Source organism: Leopardus geoffroyi, chromosome B3 (genome assembly GCF_018350155.1).
Source record: "Leopardus geoffroyi isolate Oge1 chromosome B3, O.geoffroyi_Oge1_pat1.0, whole genome shotgun sequence".
Lineage (NCBI taxonomy): Eukaryota > Metazoa > Chordata > Mammalia > Carnivora > Felidae > Leopardus > Leopardus geoffroyi.
The window spans coordinates 145,411,927-145,437,987 of record NC_059337.1 but is presented as its reverse complement, the minus strand read 5'-3'; the positions used below and the strand labels follow the sequence as shown (position 1 = coordinate 145,437,987).

Below are 26,061 nucleotides of genomic sequence, written 5' to 3'. Positions count from 1 at the left end.
TGTTTATATATATATTTTAAAGTTCATATCTCTTTTTTTAAATTTTTTTTAACACATTTATTTTTGAGAGGCAGAGCATGAGCAGGTGAGGAGCAGAGAGACACAGAGACAGAATCTGAAGCAGGCTCCAAGCTCTAAGCTGTCAGCACAGAGCCCGACGCGGGGCTTGAACTCATGAACTGTGAGACCATAACCCGAGCTGAAGTCAGCCGCTCAACCGACTGAGCCACCCAGGCGCCCCTATTTCTTTCTTTTTTTTTTTTTTTTCAAGTTTACTTATTTTGAGAGGGACAGGGAGAGAGAGAGAATGAGCAGAGGACGGACAGAGAGAGAAGCCCAAGCAGGTCGGCAATGTTAGCACTGAGCCCAACACGGGGCTCAAACCCATGAACCATGAGATCATGACCTGAGCTGACATCAAGAGTCGGATGCTTAACGGACTGAGCAACCCAGACGCCCCCATATGTAACTCTAAAAGATACGAACTTTTGAACTCTAAAAAATAATAAGCATTAAAAAAAAAAGTTAAAAAAAATATGAACTTTGGGGCGCCTGGGTGGCTCAGTCGGTTAAACGTCCATCTCTCGATTTTGGCTCAGGTCACCATCTCATAGTTGTGACTGAGCCCTGCGTCCAGATCCACGCTGGGTGTGGGGCCTGCTTGGGATTCTCTTTCTCCCTCTCTCTCTCTGCCCCGCCTCCCCTCTCAAAACATTAAAAAAAAAAAAAAAAAGATACATAGGAAATATTACAAATGAAATGTTCCTTTTTTTTAACTTTTGAGAGACAGAGCATGAGCAGGAGAGGGGCAGAGAGAGAAAAAGAGACACACACACACACACACACACACACACACACACACACACAGACAGAATCAGAAGCAGGCTCCAGGCTCCGAGCTGTCAGCACAGAGCCTGACACGGGGCTCAAACCCAAGAACCGTGAGATCATGACCCGAGCTGAAGTCAGAGGTGAAGTCAGACGCTTAACCCTGAGCCACCGAGGTGCTCCACAAATGAAATGTGAAATCTGATATTTGCCACAAAGTAATCTGGGAGCCGGGAATGGATGGGTAAAGATGAAATAAACACTCCCAAGCGGACAGGGGTAGAAGCAGGGTACTGGACACACAGCATTCTTTACACTCTTCTGTTTTTGCAAGTTTAACATTTCCCATAAATAACAAAAATAGAAAATAAAGGAATGTATTTCTCCACATGAACAGAACAAGGGGAAACCCTGTAACTGTTTCACTCCATGAAGAAACAGCGTGCGGGGACATCTGAACAGGAGGCAGAGAGTGAGAAAGGCCCCTTTCAACCCTGACTCTGCTGGGTAACACCAGGCCAGTCACAGCCAGGCCCTGGGCTGTTTAAAGTCCTCTGCCCCAGCTTTAATTTTCTTCCAACTAATTTATTGAAAGCCTTTTAAATACTAGAAATTTCCATGCTATTTGAAAACCCTCTGATGAGGCTGCCTGGGTGGCTTAGTCAGTTGAGCATCCAATTCTTGATTTTGGCTCGGGTCAGGATCCCAGGGTTGTGGGATCAAGCCCTGTGCTAGGCTCTGCATCGGGATCTGTGCTGAGTGTGGAGCCTGCTTAAGATTCTCTCTCTCTCTCTGCCCCTCTCCCCTGCTCATGGGCACGTGCACTCTCTAAAAAAAAAAAATTTTTTTTAAGTTTTTTAAAAAATAAATAAATAAATAAAATCCTCTGATGAGACCACTCACCACTTTCTCATTTGTCTAGCATTTAACTTCCCTCATGTGTTTACTCTGAAGCTACATTTGAGGGGAGGGGACTGTTGAAAATCATTCTCTTGGGGTGCCTGGGTGGCTCAGTCGGTTAAGCGTCCGACTTCAGCCAGGTCACGATCTCGCGGTCCGTGAGTTCGAGCCCCGCGTCGGGCTCTGGGCTGATGGCTCAGAGCCTGGAGCCTGTTTCCGATTCTGTGTCTCCCTCTCTCTCTGCCCCTCCCCCGTTCATGCTCTGTCTCTCTCTGTCTCAAAAATAAATAAAAAACGTTAAAAAAAAAATTAAAAAAAAAAAAGAAAATCATTCTCTTTAATGAAAATCTAAGCAAAATATGGGATCAGGACTCCCACTATTTATCTGTAAATATTACCTCTCCTGCTGAGGGCCTGTTTGGGCTTTTTTTTTTTTTTTTTTTTTTGATCCAAAAGTTACTAGAAGAAAAATGTTAATTCACTATCCTCTAGATACAGGAACTATGATATAGATAGATATTCTTTATGAGCAGGCGCTGTGATCTTGAGGAAATGTTTCCATCTTATTGCACTGAATTTTTCTGGTCTGTACAACGGGGAGGGTAAAAGCACCTACTTCACAGAACCGTGCGAAGAGGAAAACAGGCAAAGTTCACAGACCAGCGTGTGCAAACACTTGGTTAACGCAAACTAGTGCTGTGTTGATGAATCTAGGACTACAAGCAAATAGTCTACTTTATACATTTTTAATGTTTACTTATTTTTGAGAGAGAGAGAGAGAGAGAGAGAGAGAGAGAGAGACAGAGCATGAGCATGGGAAGAGCAGAGAGAGAGAGACACAGAATCTGAAGCAGGCTCCAGGCTGCCAGTTGTCAGCACAGAGGCTGACACGGGGCTCAAACTCGGAACAGCTAGATCGTGACCTGAGCTGAATTTGGACTCTTAACCTGCTGAGCCAAACAGGCGTCCCAGGACTACAAGCAAACAGTAATGTGTATAACGTAACCACTGCTTCTCTAACTTGTAAGCTCATTTTTATTTTTTTTAACGTTTATTTATTTTTGAAACAGAGAGAGACAGAGCATGAACGGGGGAGGGTCAGAGAGAGGGAGACACAGAATCTGAAACAGGCTCCAGGCTTTGAGCTGTCAGCACAGAGCCCGACACGGGGCTCGAACTCACGGACCGTGAAATCATGACCTGAGCCGAAGTCGGCCACTTAACTGACTGAGCTACCCAGGCGCCCCTTGTGAGCTCATTTTTAGACTCCCCCATAAAATCCTGATGCTATACTTCAATAAACCTGGGCAGGGGAAACTAGACAAACCAATAAATAATTAAAGATCCTGGTGCCTGGGGCCACATCCCAGACCTATCACCTCAGAATCTCAGGGGGTGGGGAGAGGGGGTGGTATTTTTTAAAGTCTTCCAGATGATTCCAAATGTGCAAACACTTTTAGGAGCCGATGATGTAAACTACAGAGACAAGGAATAAACAGGTGTTAAGTGCCTAGAAAGCACTTAATTTTAGAGCTGACTTTTTTTTTTTTAACGTTTATTTATTTTGAGGGGGGAGGGGCAGAGAGCGAGAGAGGGAGAGAGAATCCCAAGCAGGCTCCCCACTGTCAGTGCAGAGCCTGACGCAGGGCTCGATCTCTCAAACCATGAGATCATGACCTGAGTTGAAATCAAGAGTCCTAGCTGACTTTTTCAGGGTACCAGAGACAGCAGATGGGAATAAATCACGTAGGTCCTAAAGCACCTTTCCTGAACTCAAGTGGAGAACAAAGAATTAACGAAAAAGATGTCGTGAGGATGTGGAGAAAGGGGAACCTTCCTACACCGTTGGTAGGAATGCAAACTGGTATAGCCACTCTGGACAACAATACAGAGGTTCCTCAAACATTAAAAACAGGACTACCCCATGGTCCAGTAATCACACCACTGGGTATTCATCCAAAAAATACAAAAACACTAAATCGAAGGGATACACGTATATAATGGAATATTCAGCCATAAAAAAGAACGAAAGCTTGCCATTTGCAACAACTTTGACGGATCCAGAAAGTATAATGCTAAGTGAATAAGTCAGAGAAGGACAAATACCATATGATTCACTCATATATGGAATTTAAGAAACAAAACAAATAAGCAAATGAAAAAAAAGAGACAGAAAAAAACTAAGAAACAGACTCTTTTTTTTTTTTTAATTTTTTTTTTCAACGTTTATTTATTTTGGGGACAGAGAGAGACAGAGCATGAACGGGGGAGGGGCAGAGACAGAGGGAGACACAGAATTGGAAACAGGCTCCAGGCTCTGAGCTATCAGCCCAGAGCCCGACGCGGGGCTCGAACTCACGGACCGCGAGATCGTGACCTGGCTGAAGTCGGACGCTTAACCGACGGCGCCACCCAGGCGCCCCAGAAACAGACTCTTAACTGTAGAGAATCGATGGTCACCAGAGGGGAGGTGGGGGGGGTGGAGGGAGAGGGGGATGAAGGAGGACACCTGTTGGGATGAGCACCGGCTGATGTAAGGAAGTGTTGAATCACTGTATCGTACACCTGAAACTAACATAACAGTGTATGTTATACTGAAATTAAAATTAAAAACTTGGGGCGCCTGGGTGGCTCAGTCGGTTAAGCGCCAGATTTCGGCTCAGGTCATGATCTCACAGTCCGTGGGTTCGAGCCCCATGTCGGGCTCTGTGCTGACAGCTCAGAGCCTGGAGCCTGCTTTGGTTTCTGTGTCTCCCTCTCTCTCTGCTCCTGTCCCACTTGCGCTCGCGCTCTCCCTCTCAAAAATAAGTAACCATTAAAAAAAAAAAAAAAAGGCCTAATATTTAAAATCAAAGTCTGAAAGACAACAATCTCTCTGTGCAGCAGGAATTGAACTACCTGGACAGAGCCAGCCATGTACTCAGCGAGCACAGGGAGATACGCCCAAACAAACAGGAAACACAAATCGCCCTGAAGTAAAAACTGATCCTGTAAGTTCTGTGCAAGACCTAGCACAATGGGGCGCGCGTCCTACAAAAACACAGCAGCGGTTTCCGCAGGAGAGCAGGGCCGGGTCTGACTCACAGGCAGCTTATCCACTTGTCGGCATCACAATCCACACCTTCACAAGTTCAGGCGGCCCAGCGGGTGAGCAGCCCCCTGCTCCACTGTCACTTGGACAACAAAAGGAAGAAAGGTCTCATCCTGAGGATTAGACCCACGGTAAGACTGACTTCAGCAAAAGGATATATGACAATAAAGGAAACCTTGTTTGGGTGTTTTTTTAAAGATTTTATTTTTGAGTAATCTCTTCACTCAGTGTGGGGCTCACAACCCCAAGATCAAGGGTCGCATGCTCTACCGACTGAGCCAGCCAGGTGCCCCTTGGGCACCCTAGTTCACAAAATAAGCTAGGGTAAGTCCTCATCCTAGGGACAGTTGGTTGATGTTACGTTTGCCTGCCCGGAGCATTTTCAGATACCTGTTGAATACCTTGCTGCCCAAAGACTGAGATGCTGGGTGGGTTTCTATATTGTAGGAATGAAAGTCCCCGCTGTGGCCACTGTAACAGGAAGCTGAGCTAGAGACCGGAGGTCTGGGTGACCAGTTGCCCTGTTAACTTCTTCTCTAAACTATAAACCAGGCAGAACTTCAAAGCTGCATTTATAAAAGAATGCTAACGGGCAACAGGCTAAAATAAATGAAAATTTACAGGCAGGCTCATTTTGGAATTCTTAACTGGCTTTTTTTATCCCGGGCTTTCCAGGCCCCCTCCTTAGCCTGTTGGCAAAAGGAAGTGTTAGTATTTGTATGCTTTGTTTAAATATTTTAACTGCAGCGCATTCCACAGTTAGACGACATTTTCTTGTGACAGGTGGACTCAAGGCTTAGAACTCCACTGACAAAAAAAAAAAAAAAAAAATCCTTTCCCAAAAAAGTGCAATTGATAAAAACTGTCATTCTTTGTTGCTACAGATATTCATCTTTGTGGACCTTCAACCTGTAACATGCGTCTATGCAAATAGCTTCCAAACAAGAAAAACTATTCAACGTGAAGTCCGACAAAAGTCGATGATAACGCGTGCCATAGCTTGACGAAAAGGACTAATAATCCTGACGAAGCCAAAACACAGACCCAAAACAAAACAAAACAAAAACATGCTGTGCACATCAAGAGCTGTTTAAGAAAGAACGACCTTCGGGAACAAATAAGGTACGTAACAAACTCGCTACAGCTGACTCGGAGGTACGAATTAGCAAAAGTTCCGACCACCAACAGTCCCCGGCGTGACAGCGACACCCTCAGTTCCTAGAGACCAAGGGAGTTGACGCAGGGCACTTGGGGCCCCTCGCGCCGGGGACTCCCCACTCGCCACGCCCCTGTCCCCCGCGGGCCGCGGGCGCTGCTCCGCGCCAGGCCCGGACGGGCTCAAGGACCCCGCTCCCGGAGAGCGGACGCCGCAGCCCGGCACAAAGGGGTGCGGGACCCACAGGTGTCCCTGAGGAGCGCCGCCTGGGTGTGTCGCCACCTGCGGTCCCCCGTCCCGGCCCACCCTCTGCAGGAATCCCGCTTACCCGGCTCGGCGCCGTATCCCTGCGCTCCCCAGCTCGCTCGGGAGCGAGCTGACAGCCTGGTCCAGAGAAGGCGCGGCAGAGCGGAGAGACCAGAGCCCTCCTACGGGGCCGCAAGGCGGCCATCGCCCGCGTCCCCCGGCTGCCGCGGCGCACGGCAGAGTCGCGCCGGCGCGAGCGGCTGCGTTACGGCACGGTCGCAAAGCCGGCGGGAGGGAGCGGCGCGGCCGACGGTGCGCTTTCCCTGCGTGGCACCGGCCGCGGGGTGGACCCGGCGAGGGCGCAGGGCGCCGGCGGCCGCTCTTGGGCCGCGGCAGTTCCGGGCTGTTGTGCCAGGCGATAGTGGCCGGCGCGGCCCGGGCGCGGCGCGACGCGGCGCCGGAGGACGTTTTCCCAGGGCGGGGGCTGTTCGGCCCCGGGGCGGGGCCGCGGGCCGGCGACCGCGGGAGCGGCGGAGTCGCTGGGCGTCGGCGGCGGAGTGCGCGATGGCGCGGGCGGCACAGGTGAGCGCGGCGCGGCGGCGGCGGCTGGCGGGCCCGTGGGCGACCCCGGCCCCGGCGCGACCCCCGCTCCGGCCCGGCCGGCCGGGCCTCGGCGCCGCTCCGTCCTCGCGTCCGACGCGGGCCGGCCCGCTCGCCTCCCTCCCGGGGCCTCCTCCCGCCCGGGGGCTCCGCGGCCCCGGCCCAGAGCGGCCGCCCCCTCCCCGCGCTGGCCATTGTGAGGTCAGGGCCGGCGGGCGCGTTGGGGGCCCGGGCGAGACGCCCGGAGCGGCCGCTGCGGCCAGTAGCTGCCGCGCCACCGCCGGCCCCTTCACCGGCCGCCCGGTTCAGACCTAGCCGGCTGGGGTGAGAGGGATGCAGCCAGGGGCTCAGCTCCGCTGCCGCACCCCGTAAAGGGCTGACCTTCCACCTCGCCACCTCACCTCGGGAAGCCAAGACCAAACCGGCTTAGACTCTTCTGGGTAAAGTGCTGGCAGAGAAGGGCGAGGGGGGCGGAGAGGAAGAAGCCGGGCAGCCCGCCCTTCGTGGGGCTCCAGAGGCATGTTCCTGGCCGGGACACCCACAGGGGGTCGGTTTCAGTTGATGACCCACTCTCCCATTGAGCTGTGATGGAGACCCGAGAGCTTGGGGGAAAACGTGTTAAGCCATTCTCGACTCCTGATGGGAGGCTAATGAACGAATTGCTCCTAGCTGTCACATGTTTGGGGGAGGGGGTGGCGAACGTGACCGGGGCCGGGGAGGTACTAGCCCTCCAAAGCCCAGCGTGGTGCTTTTAACACGGTACCAGTCACCTGTCCCTCTCCGGGCAATTTTCTACTTCTGCAGGGAAGGTTTGCGAGGTGCTAGAAGGGTGCGGGGAGAAACGGGGTAACTTTGTACACGTGCGTGAAGGGTGGCGAGGAACGGTAGAAGTGGGGACTTTTGGTGGCGATTGGGATGCAGTGGCATTTGTTTTAAATTTTTTTTTTTTCAACGTTTATTTATTTTTGGGACAGAGAGAGACAGAGCATGAACGGGGGAGGGGCAGAGAGAGAGGGAGACACAGAATCGGAAACAGGCTCCAGGCTCTGAGCCATCAGCCCAGAGCCCGACGCGGGGCTCGAACTCACGGACCGCGAGATCGTGACCTGGCTGAAGTCGGACGCTTAACCGCCTGCGCCACCCTGGCGCCCCGCATTTGTTTTATTTAATTACCTTTTTCTGGAAACTAAGCATAGCTCTTTGGTCAGGTGAGTGCTTAGATGGCACTGTTCCCATGTGAAGGTAAAAAGATAAGAGGCCACTGTTTTACATCCCCCAAAGGTGCCTGCTGTTGCCATCAGCCAGGTTCCAACTTAATACCTAAGATACTCGTGCTGTTTCTAAGAGGATAGTTGATTTCATTCTGTTGGTATAAAGACATAGGCTGCTCTCTTACAGTTGAGGAAACTCCAAATTCACAGGCACAGAGCTCCAACTCAGTCCACACTGCAGTAAGCCGTTGTTCTTAATCTCTGCTGTGTAGGTGATTTTCAGGAAGGTGGATTAGTCACTCTTTCTGCCCTTGAGTATGATTGTTGTTTGGATCACAGCAATGACGGGCCCTTTTTTTTCCCAATGCTTATTTTTGAGAGAGATTATGCACAATAGGGGGAGGGGCAGGGAGAGAGGGAGACCCAGAATCCGAAGCGGGCTCAGGCTCTGAGCTGTCAGCACAGAGCCTGACGCGGGGCTCGAACCCACGAACCATGAGCTCATGGCCTGAACCGAAGTTCGGACACTCAACTGACTGAGCCATGCAGGGGCCCCGGGCCCTTTTTCTTAAATACATTTTTTTAAATGAGAATCTCAGGATAAATATACAGTCACCGTTCTGAAGAGGCTTTGTGTAATTTGTCATTCTTGTCATTTTTTAGTGCTTCTAAAACTGAACACAGCAAAAGTATGGATATGGGAAATCAACATCCATCCATCAGTAGGCTTCAGGAAATCCAAAAGGAAGTGAAAAGTATAGAACAGCAAGTAATTGGCTTCAGTGGTCTGTCAGATGACAAGAATTACAAGAAACTGGAGAGGGTTTTAACAAAACAGCTTTTTGAAATAGACTCTGTAGATACTGAAGGAAAAGGAGACATTCAGCAAGCGAGGAAGAGGGCAGCACAAGAGACAGAGCGTCTTCTCAAAGAGTTAGAGCAGAATGCAAACCACCCACACCGGATCGAGATACAGAACATTTTTCAAGAAGCCCAGTCCCTGGTGAAAGAGAAGATTGTGCCCTTTTACAGTGGGGGCAACTGTGTAACCGATGAATTTGAAGAAGGCATCCAAGACATCATTCTGAGGCTGACACACGTCAAGACCGGGGGGAAGATCTCCCTGCGCAAAGCAAGGTATCACACTTTAACCAAAATCTGTGCGGTGCAAGAGATTATCGAAGACTGCACGAAAAGGCAGCCTTCCCTGCCGCTCTCCGAGGACGCGCATCCTTCAGTTGCCAAAATTAACTCTGTGATGTGTGAGGTGAACAAGGCCAGGGGCACTCTGATTGCACTGCTGATGGGAGCGAACAATAATGAGACCTGCAGGCACTTATCTTGTGTGCTCTCGGGGCTGATCGCGGATCTGGACGCTCTGGATGTGTGCGGGCGGACGGAGATCCGGAATTACCGCCGGGAGGTGGTGGAAGATATCAACCAGTTACTGAAATATTTGGATTTAGAAGAGGAAGCAGATAGCACCTACGCATTTGACCTGGGACAGAATCATTCCATCTTAAAGATAGAAAAGGTCCTCAAGAGAATGAGAGAAATAAAAAACGAGTTCCTTCGAGCACAGAATCCTCCTGAATTGTACCTGAGCTCCAAAACAGAATTGCAGGGGCTGATCGGACAGCTGGACGAGGTAAGTCTGGAGAAGAACCCTTGCATCCGGGAGGCTCGGAGAAGAGCGGTGATCGAGGTGCAGACCCTCATCACTTACATCGACCTGAAGGAGGCCCTGGAGAAGAGGAGGTCCTTCGCTTCCGAGGAGCACCCGTCCCATAAAGCGGTCTGGGACATCCTGGGAAACTTGTCCGAGATCCAGGGAGAGGTTCTTTCATTTGATGGGAACCGAACGGACAAGAACTACATCCGGCTGGAAGAGCTGCTCACCAAGCAGCTGCTCGCCCTGGACGCCGTGGACCCTCAAGGGGAAGAGCAGTGCAAAGCCGCCAGGAAGCAGGCGGTGAAGCTCGCCCAGAACATCCTCAGCTATCTCGACCTGAAATCCGACGAATGGGAGTACTAACGTACCGCAGGCCTCACGGTGGCGAGTTCTGCTCTGCACTTTATATATCCTTCTGTGTGTTTAGAGAGAGCTTTCGGTTCGTGGAGCCGAAATGGAATTTATACGTGCATATTTCGATCTCGCTATTTATGATTGAAGCAAATTCTATTCGGTATCTCTGCTGCTTTTGATGTTGCAAAACGAATATGATTACAGCACATTAACTTTTCCATTTGGATCATTATTTGTATGTTGTGGTGTGGTTTTTGGCGGTTTTTTTTCATCAGAAAGTGGAATTGGGCAGCTCTTGTGATCTCTAAGTGCGTTGTGCAGGCATTAAAATGCGGACATTTCAGGTACATGTAGGCATAACCTCATACGATACTAGAACAATTATGAGAAGGGGGAAGGTTTTTGGTTAAATGGAAGTAACGTCCAAACACAAAAGCAATACGGTGATGTGTTTTATTATGCTGAGTAGAGCAGAAGGCTTTTTTTTCCCCCTCAATTTCTAAGGCCTGATTGGTCCAACCCAAGTTAATAGGGTGGGGGTTTTTTTGTTTGTTTTCAGATTTTCTGTTTTTTTCATAAGCGTTTTTTGTTTGAAAAATGGTGTCTGTATTTTCCCCCATACTCTGCACTTAGAGGGGAAAATCTTATTTTTGTGTGCAACGTAAGACAATTATGAAAGCTAGTAGCAAAGAAACCTTTGAGACTGCATCGAAGAAGGGAGCAAACATCAAATTGCCTTCAAGTCGCCCTTGTTTGCACAACCTGAATCTATAATTTTCCGTAGTAACTAGTAAGGATGGGAACATTTAGGTAAGGTTAAGAGACCTTTAGAAAAAAAAAGAAAGAGAAAAGGAGACACCCTTACGTGTAGCAGGGTGATGAAAACCAGAGATTAGTTACCAATGTCAGGCTGCTAACACTAAGCCAGCACGTCTGAACGTGGTGCGGTATGGGCTGCCTCTGTCGTTCGAGACCGTGTGATGGACGGACTCCCTGAACCCACCTGCTGCTATCATACAGCGTCTGAGAGCAGAACCCGCCGGGAGCCGCGTGGGACCAGATGTTTCCAGCTTGTCTGAGGAAGTTCGCTGCTCGCAGCCTCCCACACCCTCGCGCTCTGGGACGAAGCCGCAAGACAGCTCTGAGCACCTGTCGCGCTCCTTAGCTCGTGTCACTGGTCCCCGGGTGTTTCTCTAGTGCCCGAGAGAGCCAGTCAGGTCTGTCCACGCGGGACGTGTCTTTCCTCCTGCTGAAGGCATGCGTCTTTCTGCCAATGCTTCCTGAGGATTCAGTTTCGTGGCTGCCAGTCTATGGGAACAGAAGAATTTCCCAAAGTTCTGAAGTGCCTCCATAACATGTCGGTCCCAGTATTATAACAGACAGACTACTCTTTTCTGTTCCCACTTTTCACAGAAGAATCCTGTTAGAGCACATCTTTTGGACCCTATAGTCTGTAATTTTCTCTCAGAGATACTAATTTGGTAACTGTGTAAGCAGCTGAAAGTAGGAGATGAGGGAATAGCCCTAAATACCTAAAAATGATAAAAGTGTGGCCCTAACAGATTTTCACTTTGTCCCGTAATGAGAAGCCCTGACGTGTCTTTCCTGCTAGAAGTGTTCTAGATGCAGTGGGCGGTGGGGTCAAAGGCACTGGCACATGTGCACAGGGCTTCCGCGTGTTGGGGCCTTGAGCCCCTCCCTGTGCACACCCCGCAGGTCACTGGCAGCTCATTTTGGCCAAAGTCCTTTTAGGCTTGCTGTTCTGCACGCTGATTTTAGGGCCCTTTCAGATCTCGGACTTCTTCAATTCAGTGCCGTCTCAGTCACCCCGCCGGGCGATCAGGGCTGACTCCGCCGCGTCGGGCGTGTCCTGCGCAAGGCTCTGCTTCAATGTCAACGTCAGATTTGGAAGTCTGGCGGCAGCATTTCCTTCACAAGCATCCATTGTTCTTTGAAAAGGGACCTTCCGGTGCTGTTCATTTCAAACAAGGTTTGCCGTAGCTCTGGCCGCGCTGGCCCGTGTCGCTAAGCCCGGAGCCCTGGTCTGAGGGCACCGATGTCTTGCGTGGAGCCATGGGGATTTCCCACGTGGGTCATTTTGGTCACGGAGGTGATCGGGTCAGCCTTGAGTGAGTGTTCAGGCACGACGTTTCCTGTCTCCCAGCCTGTTCCAGTTACTTACGCCTGATTATTCTCTTAAGGAACCCTGGTGACGCGGGATTTACGCTTCCTGTCCCTCGCAGGGCGGTGTCTGTTAATGGGGCCTGCCGCATGTAACCATAAACTGGGCTCGTTACATTGTATTGTATTTTCCTGACCTGACCTGAGGAGAACCTGTCCTGGAAGGAAATCCTACCCCGCAAAACGTTTGGCCTTGGGTCTGCATTAAACCGTGTAGCCCATGTTCAAGCAGAAACTGGCTGGGAATGTTTGCTTTCTTTACCTCCCGTGCAGACAGCTTTGCCTTCAGGGCGGTCCTTACCCAAATTAGATTAAAGTCAACGGACCTATAATGGAGTAGTTGTGAAAATAAAGGTGGTGAGTCTCCGCAGTACAGTGGGATGCTTTATTTTGCTACAACGACCGACGCCTTGGCGTGTGGTGTATCTGTTACAAGGTATCGTGTGTGAGGGGGGGGGGGGGCATCGCTTTTTCTCATGTTTTACTTTGCCAGTTTTTATCTGGTTTTTGAAAGTCTAAGCTTATCCTATACACACAGGTTATTTTTGAGCAAAGCTTTTCAGCTTTTAACGTGTCTAGTATTTTTCTAAGAATAACCGAAGAACTATTTGCCATTGGTTTTGATGTACAATACAGATGTGTTACCCCAGCGTGTTGGTTCCTGTCCCCTCTCTATTCGTTGTATGACTATTGCAACCGTATGTCTGAAATAATGCAGTATTTTGAGATATTAGTGTGCCCTTAATAATGAAATAAAAATCTCCTAGCTTATCTTTGCAGTGGAGAAAGGATACGAGTCTGAGGTGTGAGTTCTGTTCTGATGTGTTCACCTTCACTGACTGCCTGCTTTGGGGAGGAAAAGGTCTTGCCCGAGCGGGCCAGGCGAGGGGAAGGTGGGCTCCGTAGGTCCGTTTGGTGGCAGTGGCCTAAGAAGGTGACAGCACTAAGCACAGGCCAGGGTCCTGTGGCAGGTGAAGGGGTACCTGTGTAAAAAGCCCCGGAAGCGTGGGCGTCGGAGAGCGGCTCCCCCGGGGCCCACGCACAGGAGTTGACCTTACCCTAGGAAAGGGGAGAGTCTGGGGAGCTCCTCCCCCCGGAGAAAAGGCTTGAGTTGAGGTACTGAAGCTCACGTCTTGCGGAGGGAGCTCGGAGTTCCGACCTGTCGGTCCTTCCGGGGCTCCCGAAATCGCGCCGTGGCCTCCGGGGCCCTCGGCCGCCTCCCCGCTCTGCCTCCCGCGAGGACAAGTCTCTGTCACTCGGGGCAGCCTCCCCGCGTGTCCTCCGCCTGTTACGGGAAAGCGGCAGCTTGGTTTTTCTGCTGCTCGCCTTCCACGAGCACTTCCCTGCTGTCTCCCGTCTACCTGCTGGCGTCTTCAGATGGTCCCGACGGAAGCAGAGGCGTGTCCTCGGCTGTGCAGATGCGTCATAGGCCCAGAAGTGAAAAGAAACCAGCTGTACGGGTCAAAAAGACCCTTGGGGGAAATTGGAAACGTGTAACAAATCCTCTGCCTCTGCCTGCACCGTATACCGCGTCGGGCTTTGATTACTTAAGGACACTCGAACCCGGGTGGTCCAGCTCGTGCTGTGTGCTGAATGCTGTGCTGCTGGGTGGAACATACCCGTCAGGCCGTGTTGCCCCAAAGAACCCAGGGTGGTTAAGGTGCTGGAGGACATGTACTGGGCACCCCGGCGCTGTCTCTCGCCTAAACGTCTGGACATCAGGAGGGCGGGGCAGGTGCTGAGTGTGCTTTGCAGAGGCCAGGGGGCGCCACAGGCCCGGAGGCTGAGGGAGGGGGCTGGGGGGGGGGGGGCGCCCTAGAGGAACTGGGCGGCAGAAACCCCCGAGCGGGCTGGGGCGAGGCCCTGGCGAGCAAAAGCGCCAGCTGGGGTGCAAGCCGGCCCGAGTTGGGCCCCTGGAGGGGGGTGTGAGGTACCCAGGCTGTCAGGATGTGTCTGACGGTGGCTTCCATTGCTTCTGCTGTAATTTAAACGCTTCATTTCTCGGGGCGCCTGGGTGGCGCAGTCGGTTAAGCGTCCGACTTCAGCCAGGTCACGATCTCGCGGTCCGTGAGTTCGAGCCCCGCGTCGGGCTCTGGGCTGATGGCTCAGAGCCTGGAGCCTGTTTCCGATTCTGTGTCTCCCTCTCTCTCTGCCCCTCCCCCGTTCATGCTCTGTCTCTCTCTGTCCCAAAAATAAATAAACGTTGAAAAAAAAAAAAATTAAACGCTTCATTTCTCAAGCCATCGCAGGCTGGGCCTTTCTACGTGTCAGGCCCCACGTGGAGCATTTACGTGCACGTTTACTTCTTGGAACTGTTCCAAGGCGGGTTTTAGTCTCCTGTTTCCTGGGTGATTCAGACACTCTGGTGTCACCTGCTCCAGGAACCGCCTTCCGTCACCGCCTGGGATGGCACCGGCTCAGGGCTCCTGCTGAGTGTTGGTTCGCCTGGAGGCTCCTCCCCGCAGGGCTCCTGACCTTGTGCTCCGGGCCAGCGCCTGGGATCTCAGCCCTGCTGCTCCCCCCTCTCCCGCTGGGCCTCAGTTGGCTCCCACAGCACGGGTCCTTCCTTCGCACCGGGCGTTGAGGACTCCTAGCCGACGCACACCGCCTTGGGCTCCGAAGTCGATAAACCCTGCATCCTTTTTTAGAAAAAAGATGTTAAGTAATTTCTACACCCCATGTGGGGCTCAAACTCTCAACTGTGAGATCAAGAGTTGCGTGCTTCAGGGGCGCCTGGGGGTCCCAGTTGGTTGAGTGTCCGACTTCGGCTCAGGTCATGATCTCACGGTTCATGAGTTCGAGCCCCGTGTCGGGCTCTGCGCTGACAGCTCAGAGCCTGGAGCTGCTTCGGATTCTGTGTGTCCCTCTCTCTCTCTGCCCCTCCCCGGCTCATGCTCTCTCTCTCTCTCTCTCAAAAATAAACATTAAAAAATTTTTTTTCTTAAGTTTTTAAAGTTGCATGCTTCAACCAACTGAACCAGCCAGACACCCCTGCCACTGCATCTGTTTTAATGGGAAAACTTCATTAGAAATACTGTCGTTTCTAGGGGTGCCTGCGTGGCTCAAGTCGGTTAAGTGTCTGACTTCAGCTCAGGTCTCATGAGTTCGAGCCCCGCGTCGGGCTCTGTGCTGACAGCTCGGAGCCTGGAACCTACTTCGGATTCTGTGTCTCCCTCTCTCTCTGCCCTTCCCCCATTTATGCGTGCGTGCATACACTCTCTCTTTCTCGCTCAAAAATGAATAAACGTTAACATTTTTTTTTAATTTTTTTTTAACATTTATTTATTTTTGAGACAGAGAGAGACAGAGCATGAACAGGGGAGGGGCAGACAGAGAGGGAGACACAGAATCCAAAGCAGGCTCCAGGCTCTGAGCCGTCAGCCCAGAGCCTGACGCGGGGCTCGAACTCACAGACCGCGAGATCGTGACCTGAGCCGAAGTCGGACGCTCAACCGACTGAGCCACCCAGGCGCCCCCAACATTTTTTTAATTAAAAAGAAATACCGTCTTTTTTTAAAAATGTTTTATTTTGAGAGGGGAAGGGCAGAGAGAGAGAGAGAGAGAGAATCCCAAGCAGGCTCCACACTGTCAGCACAGAGCCCGACGTGGGGCTCAATCCCACAAAACTCGAGATCATGACCTGAGCTGAAATGGGAGAAATAGTGTCTTAAACCAGTGTCTTATTCTGTCCTAATGTCTCTTCGCCGTGGATTATAACTGCGAAAATACATCCTATTTATCTCAGTGAAGTTAATGCTTGTCTTTTTCGGACCCACAGACCTTTCTGAGCTGCTGGGAGGCCGTGGCTCCCAGTTTGATAAGCCCTGCATGCCTCCATGTCGTGTCTTCACTCCCTGGTCCCAGCACAGGCCGGTTCCATTCGTCCAATAATCCTCTAAACCCCTGAGCCCTTTCCCTGCACCTGTCTCCCCACGAACGTTGCCAACCCTCATGCTGATGTGAGCGCCCCCTCCTTGTCCTGGGACGCAGGGCTGGGTGGCTTCTGTCCCCTTCCTCCCGAACCCTTGCTACCTGGCCTCTGCCTCACCTGTCACCCCCACACCAGGCCGGGCCACACTGCCTTTCCCGATGAGCAGCCTCTCGGTGCTTGTGGCCTCAGGCCCTGGCAGTGATAGGCGCTCAAGTGTCCTTTGGAGGAACTCTTCTTTAGTAGTGTCCTCAGCTTCTGGCGCTTAAGACATATTCAAAACCTTGCTGAGTAAATGAGTAGAGAATCTCAGCTTGCAGATAGCTACATGAAGTTTTAAAATCAGCTGGCTGGTTCAGTCGGTAGAGCATGAGACTTGCTTTCAGGGTCATGAGTTCAAGCCCCATGTTGGGTGTGGAGCCTACTTAAAGTGTTAAAAAATAATAGAATCTGGGGCGCCTGGGTGGCCCAGTCGGTTAAGCGGCCGACTTCGGCTCAGGTCACGATCTCGCGGTCCGTGAGTTCGAGCCCCGCGTCGGGCTCTGTGCTGACAGCTCAGAGCCTGCAGCCTGTTTCGGATTCTGCGTCTCCCTCTCTCTCTGACCCTCCCCTGTTCATGCTCTCTCTCTGTCTCAAAAATAAATAAATGTTGAAAAAAAGTTTAAAAAAAAATAATAGAATCTTAAATTAAAAAAACTCAGCTGCCTTTTTGCTCATCAGGATTCAAAGAACTTCGGTTCGCTGCACCTGCAGCCAGGACCCTGGTGTCACTGTCAGGAACTCGCCGTATCCCCACCTCACCCCTCGGACGGGGTCAAGAGTGCCCCAGACCAGGGCCCGTGTGGAGAGGGCGCCGCCTCCGACCAACGGCCCTTGGCTGAGCGCCTCGCTGGGGGATGAGCCACAGGGACGCAGGCAGCGCCCACACGAGGGAGCCCCCGCGGGGCGCACACTGCGGCCGCCTCCGTCCTGCCCTCTCCCCGGCCAGGCCCGGGACCAGACAGCAAGGCGCCCCAGGCCCAGCGTGGCAGGCAGAGGCAGGAGCCTTCTGCCCGGAGGGGCCCTACGGCCACGGCTCAGGCTCACGGGGGTGGAGACGGGTGTGGAGGGTCCCACCGGGACCCCCGCGGGCTGGGTGCAGGCCACCCGCCTCGCTCCCCATCTCTGTTTCCCCGGGGAGGGCGGAGAACAGAATCGCTCCTGTCCGGTGCCTGGTCACAGGCAGATCGACGAGCGCCTGACGGCCGTCCCTGCAGAAGGGATCAGCTTCTGGGCCGCTCTCCCCGGTCCTCGGCACGGCCAGGCCGACCGCTGAGGGGTCGGCACCCACCCCAGGCTTCAGACCGAGCCCCGTGAGCCCGCCGGGGCAGCGGGAGCCAACGGCAAGCGCTTCGTGCCAGAGACTGGCCGCGGTCCTGGTCCGCGGGCTCTGAAGAGTCACCCAGGGCGATGCTGCAGCATGTGGAGGGTCACTCCTGTCTCCATCCAGACCCTGAGGACACGAAGCTGTTTTCTTCCTGGCCGCGCCCTCAGCACCTAGAACGGCGCCTGGCTCGACTAGTAAACACCTGATGGGTGAGTGGGTGGAGACTGTAAGCCGGTCCCTGGGGCCTGGGGCAGGGAGGCCCCGCAGCCCGCTCTCGGCCCGAGGTCTCGCGCAGGCGTCCCCTGCAGGCCTCCTCGTGCTTCCTTCCCCGTGGGCCGCCCCTGCAGGACAGGGCGCTCCCCGCGGCCCTCGGCTCCTGGGAGCCTTCCTGTCTCCGGGACATTCAGGCCCCATCTTCCTGCTCTCACCCCCCACCCAGCCACTTAAAGGAAAGGAAGGTGTCCCGGGACCAGCATGGCTCTCGGGGCGGCCCTGTGGGCAGGGGCCATGCGAGGATCTGGGGAAGAGGGTGCAGGCAGACCGGTGGCCAAGGCAAAGGCCCAGAGGGGCAGCAGCCCCTGGGGGAAGGTCGGGTGCAAGTCGTCAGGGCTGGATCCCATGGCACCTTGCTGGCTGTGGGGGGAGCTGTGGGTGCCTCGGGTGGCAGGACTGCCGGCTGGACCATATAGGGTCCCTGAGCACGGAGGGCCGGGTACAGGTGGCCTTCTGGGACCGGGTGCTTTCCCCCAGCCCCAGCCCATCGCAGCTCCACCAAGCCTGGGTGTCTATCCAGATGCTAGGCCTGTACCCCAGCAGGCTTGGGAGGGCGCCCCAGGGGATCCCTCCGGCGAGTTCTCTAGAGGCCTGAGCCCCACTGCGTGTGGGGCCTGCCAGGCCAGGGGGCCAAGGAGGGCTCCACAAAACCCTCCCCGCCCCCTCTACGCCCCTGGCCCTCCGCAGAGCCGCACCTGCAGCACTGCGCACGGTGCCCCTGCTTAGCACGCGGCCCCTTGACCTTGGAGGCCTGAGCAGCCGGTCGTGTATTGTTGTTGTGATAGCGGCCGCCAGGCGGCGCCCGCGACCCGGCCCGGCGGACCCAGGGCCGCGCCGGGTGGAGGGAGCAGCAGAGTGGGCGTCGCAGCTGTCGCGCCTGGGCCCCCGCCGGGCGCACCTGCCCTCGTGCTGGTGGACAGGTGGCCGCGGCGCCGCCTGGCCGCCGCTTCTGCCCCCCGCTGGTTCCTGTGGGGGCTCTGTGACCCGTCACGCCACCACTATGCGCCACGATGGAGGTTCTCGCAGCTCCTGAGGCACGGCTCGGGATTGGGGTCCAGCCGGACCCTCTCAGGCCTGCAGGCCCACCCACCAACAGCCCACATCGCCCCACACCATCAGGGTGGAGCCCCCCACCCCCACCCCGCCTGGCAGGCAGGGGAGCCCATGCTGTCTGTCCAGTTCTCCACGCAGGCTGGTCCCCCGCCCCCCACCCCGCCCCGGGTAATTCCCGCTGACCTCCCTGCCCCAGCCCATGTGCTGGCCCCTTGGGGCTCTGTGATGCTCGGGTCTTGGACAGACACCCCCTGGAGCTGGGTAATCCCCATCCCATCCTCTGTCTTCAAGCCCCGCTACAGCTCCTGTGTTCTGGGGCCTAGGGCAGAGGGGTGGAGAGAGTCAAGGAAGGCTGGAAAGGAGGAAGGAGCCAGAAGACCCACAGCGCGTTAAGTGTGCCTGGGCTGCGGTCTGGACCCTCAGGGTCAGGAAAGGCTGCTGTGGGAAGGGAAGGCTGGTCCTGACCCTCCCTGGGCCTCCCCCTGGTACTTTTGGCACTCAAGGAGCCCTGTCATCCCCTGTCCTTCTCCAGGCCTGGGCTTCCCCCAGCAGCCCTCCCGGGGCCATCCCAGGCTGACAGGGTCCCCACACTGTGCTGTGGGGTCAGCAGCCATGAGGGCAGCACAGGCGATGGTGTGCCAGGCAAAGGTCACCGTCACCGAGCAAGGCAGGCCTCTGGACGCTGGCTTCGTGCTGCCCACAAGCAGCCGGTGGGGCAGGGTGTGTGGGGTGATGGCACCTGCCCTGGCAGGCTCATTTGCTCCCCTGGAGCCTGGCGGGTGGCCTAGGGTACAGCTGGGGAGTGGGGGACCTTAACTCCTGGCCTCGAGCCTGGCCAGCCTCACTGTGGCAGTGGCCTCGGCGCAAGAGAAGCCTCCTTGCCATCAGTTCAGCCCCAGGAACAAGGCCCTCTCCCTGCCTCCACCCCTGACGTCCGCTGCCTCCTGCCTCGCCCAAGCGCCCCGGCTCCAGCCCATCCACCTGCCCCTCCATGAAGCCCCCCTCTGCCCTGCCTCTCATGCCCCTGACCGAGGAGGCTTTCTGGGCCTCTCAGCGGCCACCCCCCAACCCTGCATTCAGCCCTGCCTCTCCTGAGCACACCTCACACGGCGTTATGCCATAGAGAGGCCTGGAAGCCTTGGCACTGCTGGGCCCTTGGCTCAGGCCTTGACATTGCTAAGAGCTCAAGGCCTTTCCCAGGGACCTTGAGATTCTGACAGACAACGACTCTTCCCCCAAAGGACACAAGCGCTCGTGGAGGCCACAGCCACCGCACAGGTGTGGTTTCTGTCGAGTGGGGCCTCTTTGTAAGGCGGCTGTCCCATTTCCCAGGGGCCTGCATGTGCTCAAACTCGGCGGGGGGGGGCGCTTGGGGATGACCCCTGGCCAGCCCTGTGTTGTCAGATGCAGAAGCTGCGGCAGGGGATCCAGGGGCCCAGCTGTGACCCTCAAAGGGGGCCTGGGCGTTCTCCAGCAAGGGGCCCCAGCCCCTCCCATCTGGCCCCTTCCCAGCACTCCTCCCCAGGGAAGCTTCCCGGCCATTCTCCCTGCCCCCTCGGTGGGGTCCCGCAGAGGTTCAGGGACCCCCGCTCTCTCCCCTGATGCCCAAACCCCACTGTTTGACATCAGTTGACAACGAGAGCCAGGCTGGGCCGCCTAGGGCCCCAGGGCCACTCTGTGCTCCAATGGGCCCCCGAGACAGCCCGCGGCCTTGCCAAGGCAGCTGTGCACCAGTGTGTTTCTGGGCCACTGTCTGTGAAGCGAGCAGTGGCGAGTCCAGTGTGGCCCACGGAGCCCTGGGCGAGGGGGAGCACAGCCAACACGCGGGCAGGAGCCCAGCAGGTCCCGATACCTCCCAGAGGCAGCCTCATCTGAACTCGGTGCCACTCGTGTCCTCCCTTTAGACCAGTGTGTCCCCTAAATCCTAGGCCAGGAGAGCCCCCTCCCCTCCTCCCCACCGTCAGCAAGCAGATGGAGTGAGGTGGGCTCCTTGCCAAGGCCTCTGAAGCCCAGCTCTGGGCTTAGTGGCCCCTGGAGCCCAGGCGGGTCTTGGAGCCGGGAGTTCTGCACAGACATCTCACTTCCACTTTGCCTGGGGCTGAACGTGGGTGCAGCTCTCAGGGGCTCCCGCAGCTCCAGTGAGCGCCTTGTGTGGCTGTGCGTGTGTGCGTGTGTGCACGTGTGCCATGGGTGTGCCTCTGTGTGCGCGTGTGCTGCACGCTGTGTGCCTGTGTGTGCATGCACGTGTGTGCTGTGTGTGTGACAAGGTGGGACCGAGACATTGTGCCACGGCCCCCCCAGCGGCCGGCAGGTGGGCGAGGGGCCTGGGGGCAGAGGGGTTGGGGACAGGGCCTGGGCGGGGCTGGAGAGGGAGCTCTGGAGGCGGCCAGAGGTGTCCTGGGAACGTCCCAGGAGGCCTGCTGCGGCACCATGGCAACGTGGCACAGAGCGCTGGCCTACTTACACCCCGCCCCCGCCGCCTGCGGGCTCTCTGTTCCAGGAGAGGGTGCGGGGCTCTCAGGCCTCCTGGGGGGCCGCACACCCTGGCCTTTGGGGGCTCGTGCCTTAGAAGCCTTGGCCTCCTCCGAGCCTCCCACCCAACCGTGGATGTGGGGCCAGGCCCGTGGGGATCATTTCCTGTTCCTTGAGAGTGACGGGGGCAGAAATGCCCAGCAGAGTAGGTGCTCAGCCACACAAGTCCCCCCCCGCCCCCCGTCTCCCGGTGAGCTGCGGACTCAGTGGTTGCTAAAGACCTTTGGAGCCCCCCCCCACCCCGAAACCTCAGGGCTCTCTGCGCTGCTGTGCTGACAGCCAGCCGTGAGGTTCTCTGTACCCCAAAGGCCTCAGGCCTGGGCCTCCCCAAGTCAGGACAGCATCTCAGTGGGAGGGGCAGCCCGGAGCACTGGGGACAGAGCCCCAAGCCGCCCATATGCCCCCTCATGGGACAGGACCCACAGGAGGGCCGGTGCCCCTCACTCGCTCAGACACCTCAGCCCCTGTTAACAGCAAGGCTGTGACACCAGGGCCAGATTCCACTCACAGCAGGTGGGGCAGGTGGGGAGGTTCATCCTTCAAAGGACACCCCCTGGGCCTGACATTAAGCTCACCTGCGCCTGCCTCCTGGCCCACTCTGACCTTCGAGGGCCAGTGCCACGCCCGCTGCCTCCACCTACAGGAAGCCCGTCTGGCCTGGAGCCCAGGTGCACTCAGAACTGTGGGGTTGGGGACAGTCAAGCGTCTCCGATGCCCAGGGAGGCTAAGCAAGTAGCCAGAGGAGACCCAGGTGCGTTCGTGGGGCAGCCTGAGGGACCACCTGGGTGAGCCACGCTGGCTGAGCCTTATCTGTGACGTCCGTCCACATGTCCCTGCTGCCATTGGCTGCCCTGGGCTACCCAGACCCAGCGGGGTCTCCCGCAGGAGTCCTCTCTGGGGCAGCGCCCTGAGGGCTAAGGGCCAATAAGGCTGTGAGGACACTTTGTGGAGTGGCAGGGGCCCTGGGGACAGGAAGCCCTTGGCCCCACGGCGGGGGGGGGGGGGGGTGGGGGGTGGGAGGGATGTCATAAGACACCACTCATCTAAAAGCAAATGTTTTCTGACCTCACCTGATGAACTGGCCAGGCTGAGGGGCACCTGCTTGACCTTGGACACCCGCAGACGTGCACGCTCAGCCCCAGCCCTCCCCCTCCCCACCGCAGACATGCATCCAGTCCTTCCTCCAGCAGGTGGTCTGTGTCCGCAAGGCCAGCGCTCATGACCACGTGAGGAATGAATGAATGAGGCTTGGAGGGGGCAGCCCCGTGTACCCGTGGTGGGGGGAGGGAGGGTCGGCTGTGCGTTTGCGCAGGAGAACGAGAACGGCGCGCCTCCCCCACCGCCCTGGGCGCCAGCTGCAGCCGCCATCCCCTCCTCCACCTCAGGCCCCCTAATTTATGCCATGAGGGGGGCCATCCGCTCACTTGTTCCCCGCCTGGCAGCGGCTTTGTCCCCAGGCGGATTCCCAACAGCCGCCTTTGGGAAGAAAGGGCCCTTCTCTGGCCGGCAGTGAGGTCACCAGGAGGGGCCGGACGCGCACAAAGGCCATGCCCACCCCCCACCCCCCCACCCCCCACCGGCAGCTGCCTCTTTGTCCCCAGCTCTCAGCCTAGAAGAGCCCCCCAGCTCAGCAAAGGTCGGGCCTGGCTGGGCCTCCTCCTTGGAAAGTAGACGGAGTGGGGGAGGGGACGGGAGCGGGCCCCTTCCCTGGCTTCGCTCCTGAAGAGTGACAGCAGCAGTTGAGGTGCAGCACCCCCCCCCCCAAATGCCATGCTGGGCCCAGGGCAGCTGGAGGGGTCTCAGCTTAGTGTGTGGGGGGGGGTCTGTGTTTAGCTGTCCCCCAGGCAGGCAGGCGAGCTCCTTCAGGAGTAGGGGTTGCAGGAAGGTGAGAGGGAGCCTGAGGTGTTAGGAGGCAGCCTCGAGGGGGCAGGCAGCTGGTCCCCCGGCCTGGGGGTGCGTGGTCACGGGGAGAGGCTCAGGGCAGCGCTCCTTGCACTCAGCCGCCAAACCCAGCTTCTCTCCGGATCGCGTGACGCCCGGCCTGTGCGTGTGTATATCTGCCGTGTGTACACACACGGGAGTGGGGTGGGGGGAGAGGGCCCGGCGGCCCGAGGGTCTCTCCAGGCTGAGAGAGGAGGCGGGGGTGCCCTGGGGGGAGGGGGCCCACGGCGCAGAAGGCACTGGATGGGGGAGTTGCGTGGGCAAAGGCCTGGTGGCCTGACCCAGGAGCTCAGTGAGGGCCGCGGGGCGGGGGCCAGCCACGTGGACCTCCGTCCCCAGCCTGCTGAGTCCGTCCCCTCCCCACCCCCCAGGGCCAGCTGGTGGCACTTGGGCCCAGAGCTCCTTAGCAGTCTCTCCGCGGAGGGAGGAAGTGGAGCCTGAAGGGCAACACAAAAGCCCTCGTCTTGTCCCAGACAAACAGAGGCCAGGCTGGACGCTGGGGACGGCCGCTGGGGGCCCGCGGCCCTGCCAGAAGTGGCCGCAAGCACAGGCAGCCCTGGCCAGGCTGGGGGACAGAGCGGACGGCAGAGGACTGGGGCCCCACCAAAAGCTCGAAGATCCGCCCAGGACCCCTGAAATTCCTGCATCAAGATCGTGGGGGACCAGCCAGGAAGCAGGACCAGAGGAGGCAGAGGCCGGGAGGGCGTTGCAGGAACCGAGCCAGTGGGCCTGGGTCCCGGAGGGCGCCTGGGGCGGGCGCAGGGCGGGCACTCTACCCCGAGGGCCCAGGCAGCCAGTGCACCTTCACGTCCTGGGGGGGCACAGAGCTGGGGGAAGGGGGGGCCTGGGCCTCCAGTCCCCACCTCTCCTTCAGCTCCGTTGCCTAGTGCCGGGAATGTCCATTGTGCCTGTAGCTTAGCAACAGGCCCCGGTCACCCCTGCCGCCCCCGCCCCACAGCCCGCAGCCCGCATTCCTTGGCGGCCTGAGTCTCCGAGTCCGCAGGCCTCTTCTGTGTATCTAGCAGCTCAGAGCCCTGGCCCATGGACCCAGCATCCTGGGAGCCTAAGGCTGCTGGTGCGGGCAGCTGGGGTGCCACCGACTGCCATGTGCCAGCGACCTGCTCTGAGGGTGCCTCTGAAACCACGTTCACTCCTCACCTCAGTCGCTGGTTCAGTCCCATTTAGAGCCTCTTTCTCGAAAATGCTATGACGGTGGCCAAGAGCGGCTGCCTAGGGCCGGGCAGGGGAGACGGCGGGAAAGGGGACGGGGTCACACAGGACTCTTGGATCGGGACAGTTACATGGGCGCCATCCATCACATGTCAATTACGCTGCAATGAAATGGGTTTCTGCGCTATTTTCTGGGGGACCAGGTCAGTGGGGCGGGGGCAGGGCTGAGGGAGGGTGTGGAAGGAGGAAACAGGGTGGTCTTCTGGAGTTGGGAGCTGTGGGACACAGCCCTCTCCAGGGCAGGAAGCAAGGGCCCTGCCTCCCTCTGTGCTGGGGCCACTCGCAAGGCCCACCCTCCACCACAGCAAACCCACTCCTGGGTCTGTGGCCTTGGATCCATGCGAGGAGCAGAGAGTGGATGGCTCACTGTGGCCCTGCCAGGGACAGGCCACCTGCCTCTCCCACCTGCCCCGCAGCGTGTGACCCACTGCCCCCTGCCCTAATGCTGGAAAACCCTAGAGAAACACCAGGGCCCTGACTTCAGAGGAGGCCGAGGGAAGTAAGTCTGGGGCACCTGCAAAGACAGGAACTTCTTCCTGCTGCCTGGAGAGTCTAGAGCAAAGAAATGGTCGAAACGGCCTGGGGCACTTTTTTCCTTTTAAAAAATGTATTATGGAAAATGTCAAGGGCACCTGTGTGGCTCAGTCGGTTGAGCATCTGACTCTTGATTTTGGCTCAGGTCACGATCCCAGGGTTGGTGAGATCAAGCTCTGCATCGGGCTCTGGGCTGAAAGCATGGAGCCTGCTCGGGATTCTCTCTCTCTCTCTCTCTCTCTCTCTCTCTCTCAATAAACAAACAAACAAATAAATAAACTTAAAAAAAAAAAAAAAGAGGGGCACCTAGGTGGCTCAGTCGGTTAATGTCCAACTTCAGCTCAGGTCATGATCTCACGGTCTGTGGGTTCGAGCCCCGCGTCGGGCTCTGTGCTGACAGCTGGGAGCCTGGAGCCTGCTTTGGGTTCTGTGTCTCCTTCTCTCTCTGTTCCTCCCCTGCTCACGCTCTGTCTCTCTCTCAAAAATAAATACAAGAAAATGCAAAGCCTTCCACGTCCAAGGAGTATGGGGCTTCCTCTCTCCCAGCCTCCACTCCTTTGGCCCAGGGCCACCTCCCGGTACCATTAGCACACCTAAAAAAGGTGTCATTCCTTAAACCCACGAAATAAGCGCTCAGGCTTGTTTCCCAAATGTCTCATTTTGTAAAATAAAACCTCTGGTTCGTTCACGTCAGGACTCGAAGGGGTCCGCGTGCGCTGCCTCTCCCAGCTCGCCGGCGAGATGAGCCTCCAGAGACACAGCGATCTCCAGAGAAGGGTTTGGGGACGACGCGAGAGTTCCGAGCAGGAGCAGGCTGAGGCGAAATGGAGCTCTGACTGACACCAGCGCGGCCTGGAGGAGTGAGTGAATCCGTGGTGCTGGAAACCTCCACGGAGTCCTTGCTGCTCAAGTAATCGGGATGCGTTTGCGCGTTTTAAGAAACAAAAGAAGGAAGACAGTTCGAG

The 26,061-nt window shown here is 56.3% G+C and overlaps 2 protein-coding genes and 1 long non-coding RNA gene across 8 annotated transcripts in view; 2 read left to right on the top strand and 1 right to left on the bottom strand.

Moving 5' to 3' along the window:
- LOC123582125 (cytochrome c oxidase assembly factor 8) overlaps window positions 1-6,524 on the bottom strand; it is a 45,985-nt gene extending 39,461 nt beyond the window's left edge. For 2 of the 4 annotated variants that reach the window (XM_045448371.1, XM_045448370.1), the window contains exon 1: window positions 6,304-6,487. In XM_045448371.1, the coding sequence (XP_045304327.1) occupies window positions 6,304-6,426 (123 nt within the window). In that variant the 5' untranslated portion in view covers window positions 6,427-6,487. Of the gene's footprint in view, window positions 1-6,303 lie in introns of all 4 variants that reach the window. The other 2 variants (XM_045448369.1, XM_045448372.1) reach the window with 2 other exon arrangements.
- BAG5 (BAG cochaperone 5) lies at window positions 4,742-13,030 on the top strand. 3 transcript variants are annotated; one of them, XM_045448368.1, is made up of 3 exons: window positions 4,742-4,950; window positions 5,704-5,941; window positions 8,696-13,030. In XM_045448368.1, exon 3 carries the CDS (start codon window positions 8,724-8,726, stop codon window positions 10,065-10,067), a length of 1,344 nt encoding a protein of 447 aa, XP_045304324.1. In that variant the 5' UTR covers window positions 4,742-4,950; window positions 5,704-5,941; window positions 8,696-8,723; the 3' UTR covers window positions 10,068-13,030. The 3 variants fall into 3 exon arrangements, with proteins under 3 accessions (XP_045304324.1, XP_045304323.1, XP_045304322.1); XM_045448367.1 differs by lacking the exons at window positions 4,742-4,950; window positions 5,704-5,941 and adding an exon at window positions 6,617-6,803; XM_045448366.1 differs by lacking the exons at window positions 4,742-4,950; window positions 5,704-5,941 and adding an exon at window positions 7,033-7,261.
- An 8,978-nt stretch (window positions 13,031-22,008) lies between these two features.
- Window positions 22,009-26,061, top strand: LOC123582122. The gene is made up of 2 exons (XR_006704215.1): window positions 22,009-22,617; window positions 25,791-26,061. It is a non-coding gene; the product is annotated as an uncharacterized LOC123582122 (long non-coding RNA).

Bases quoted from the DNA above. Each gene is read 5' to 3' on its own strand.
- BAG5 (XM_045448368.1), top strand. From the start codon at position 8,724: ATGGATATGGGAAATCAACATCCATCCATCAGTAGGCTTCAGGAAATC.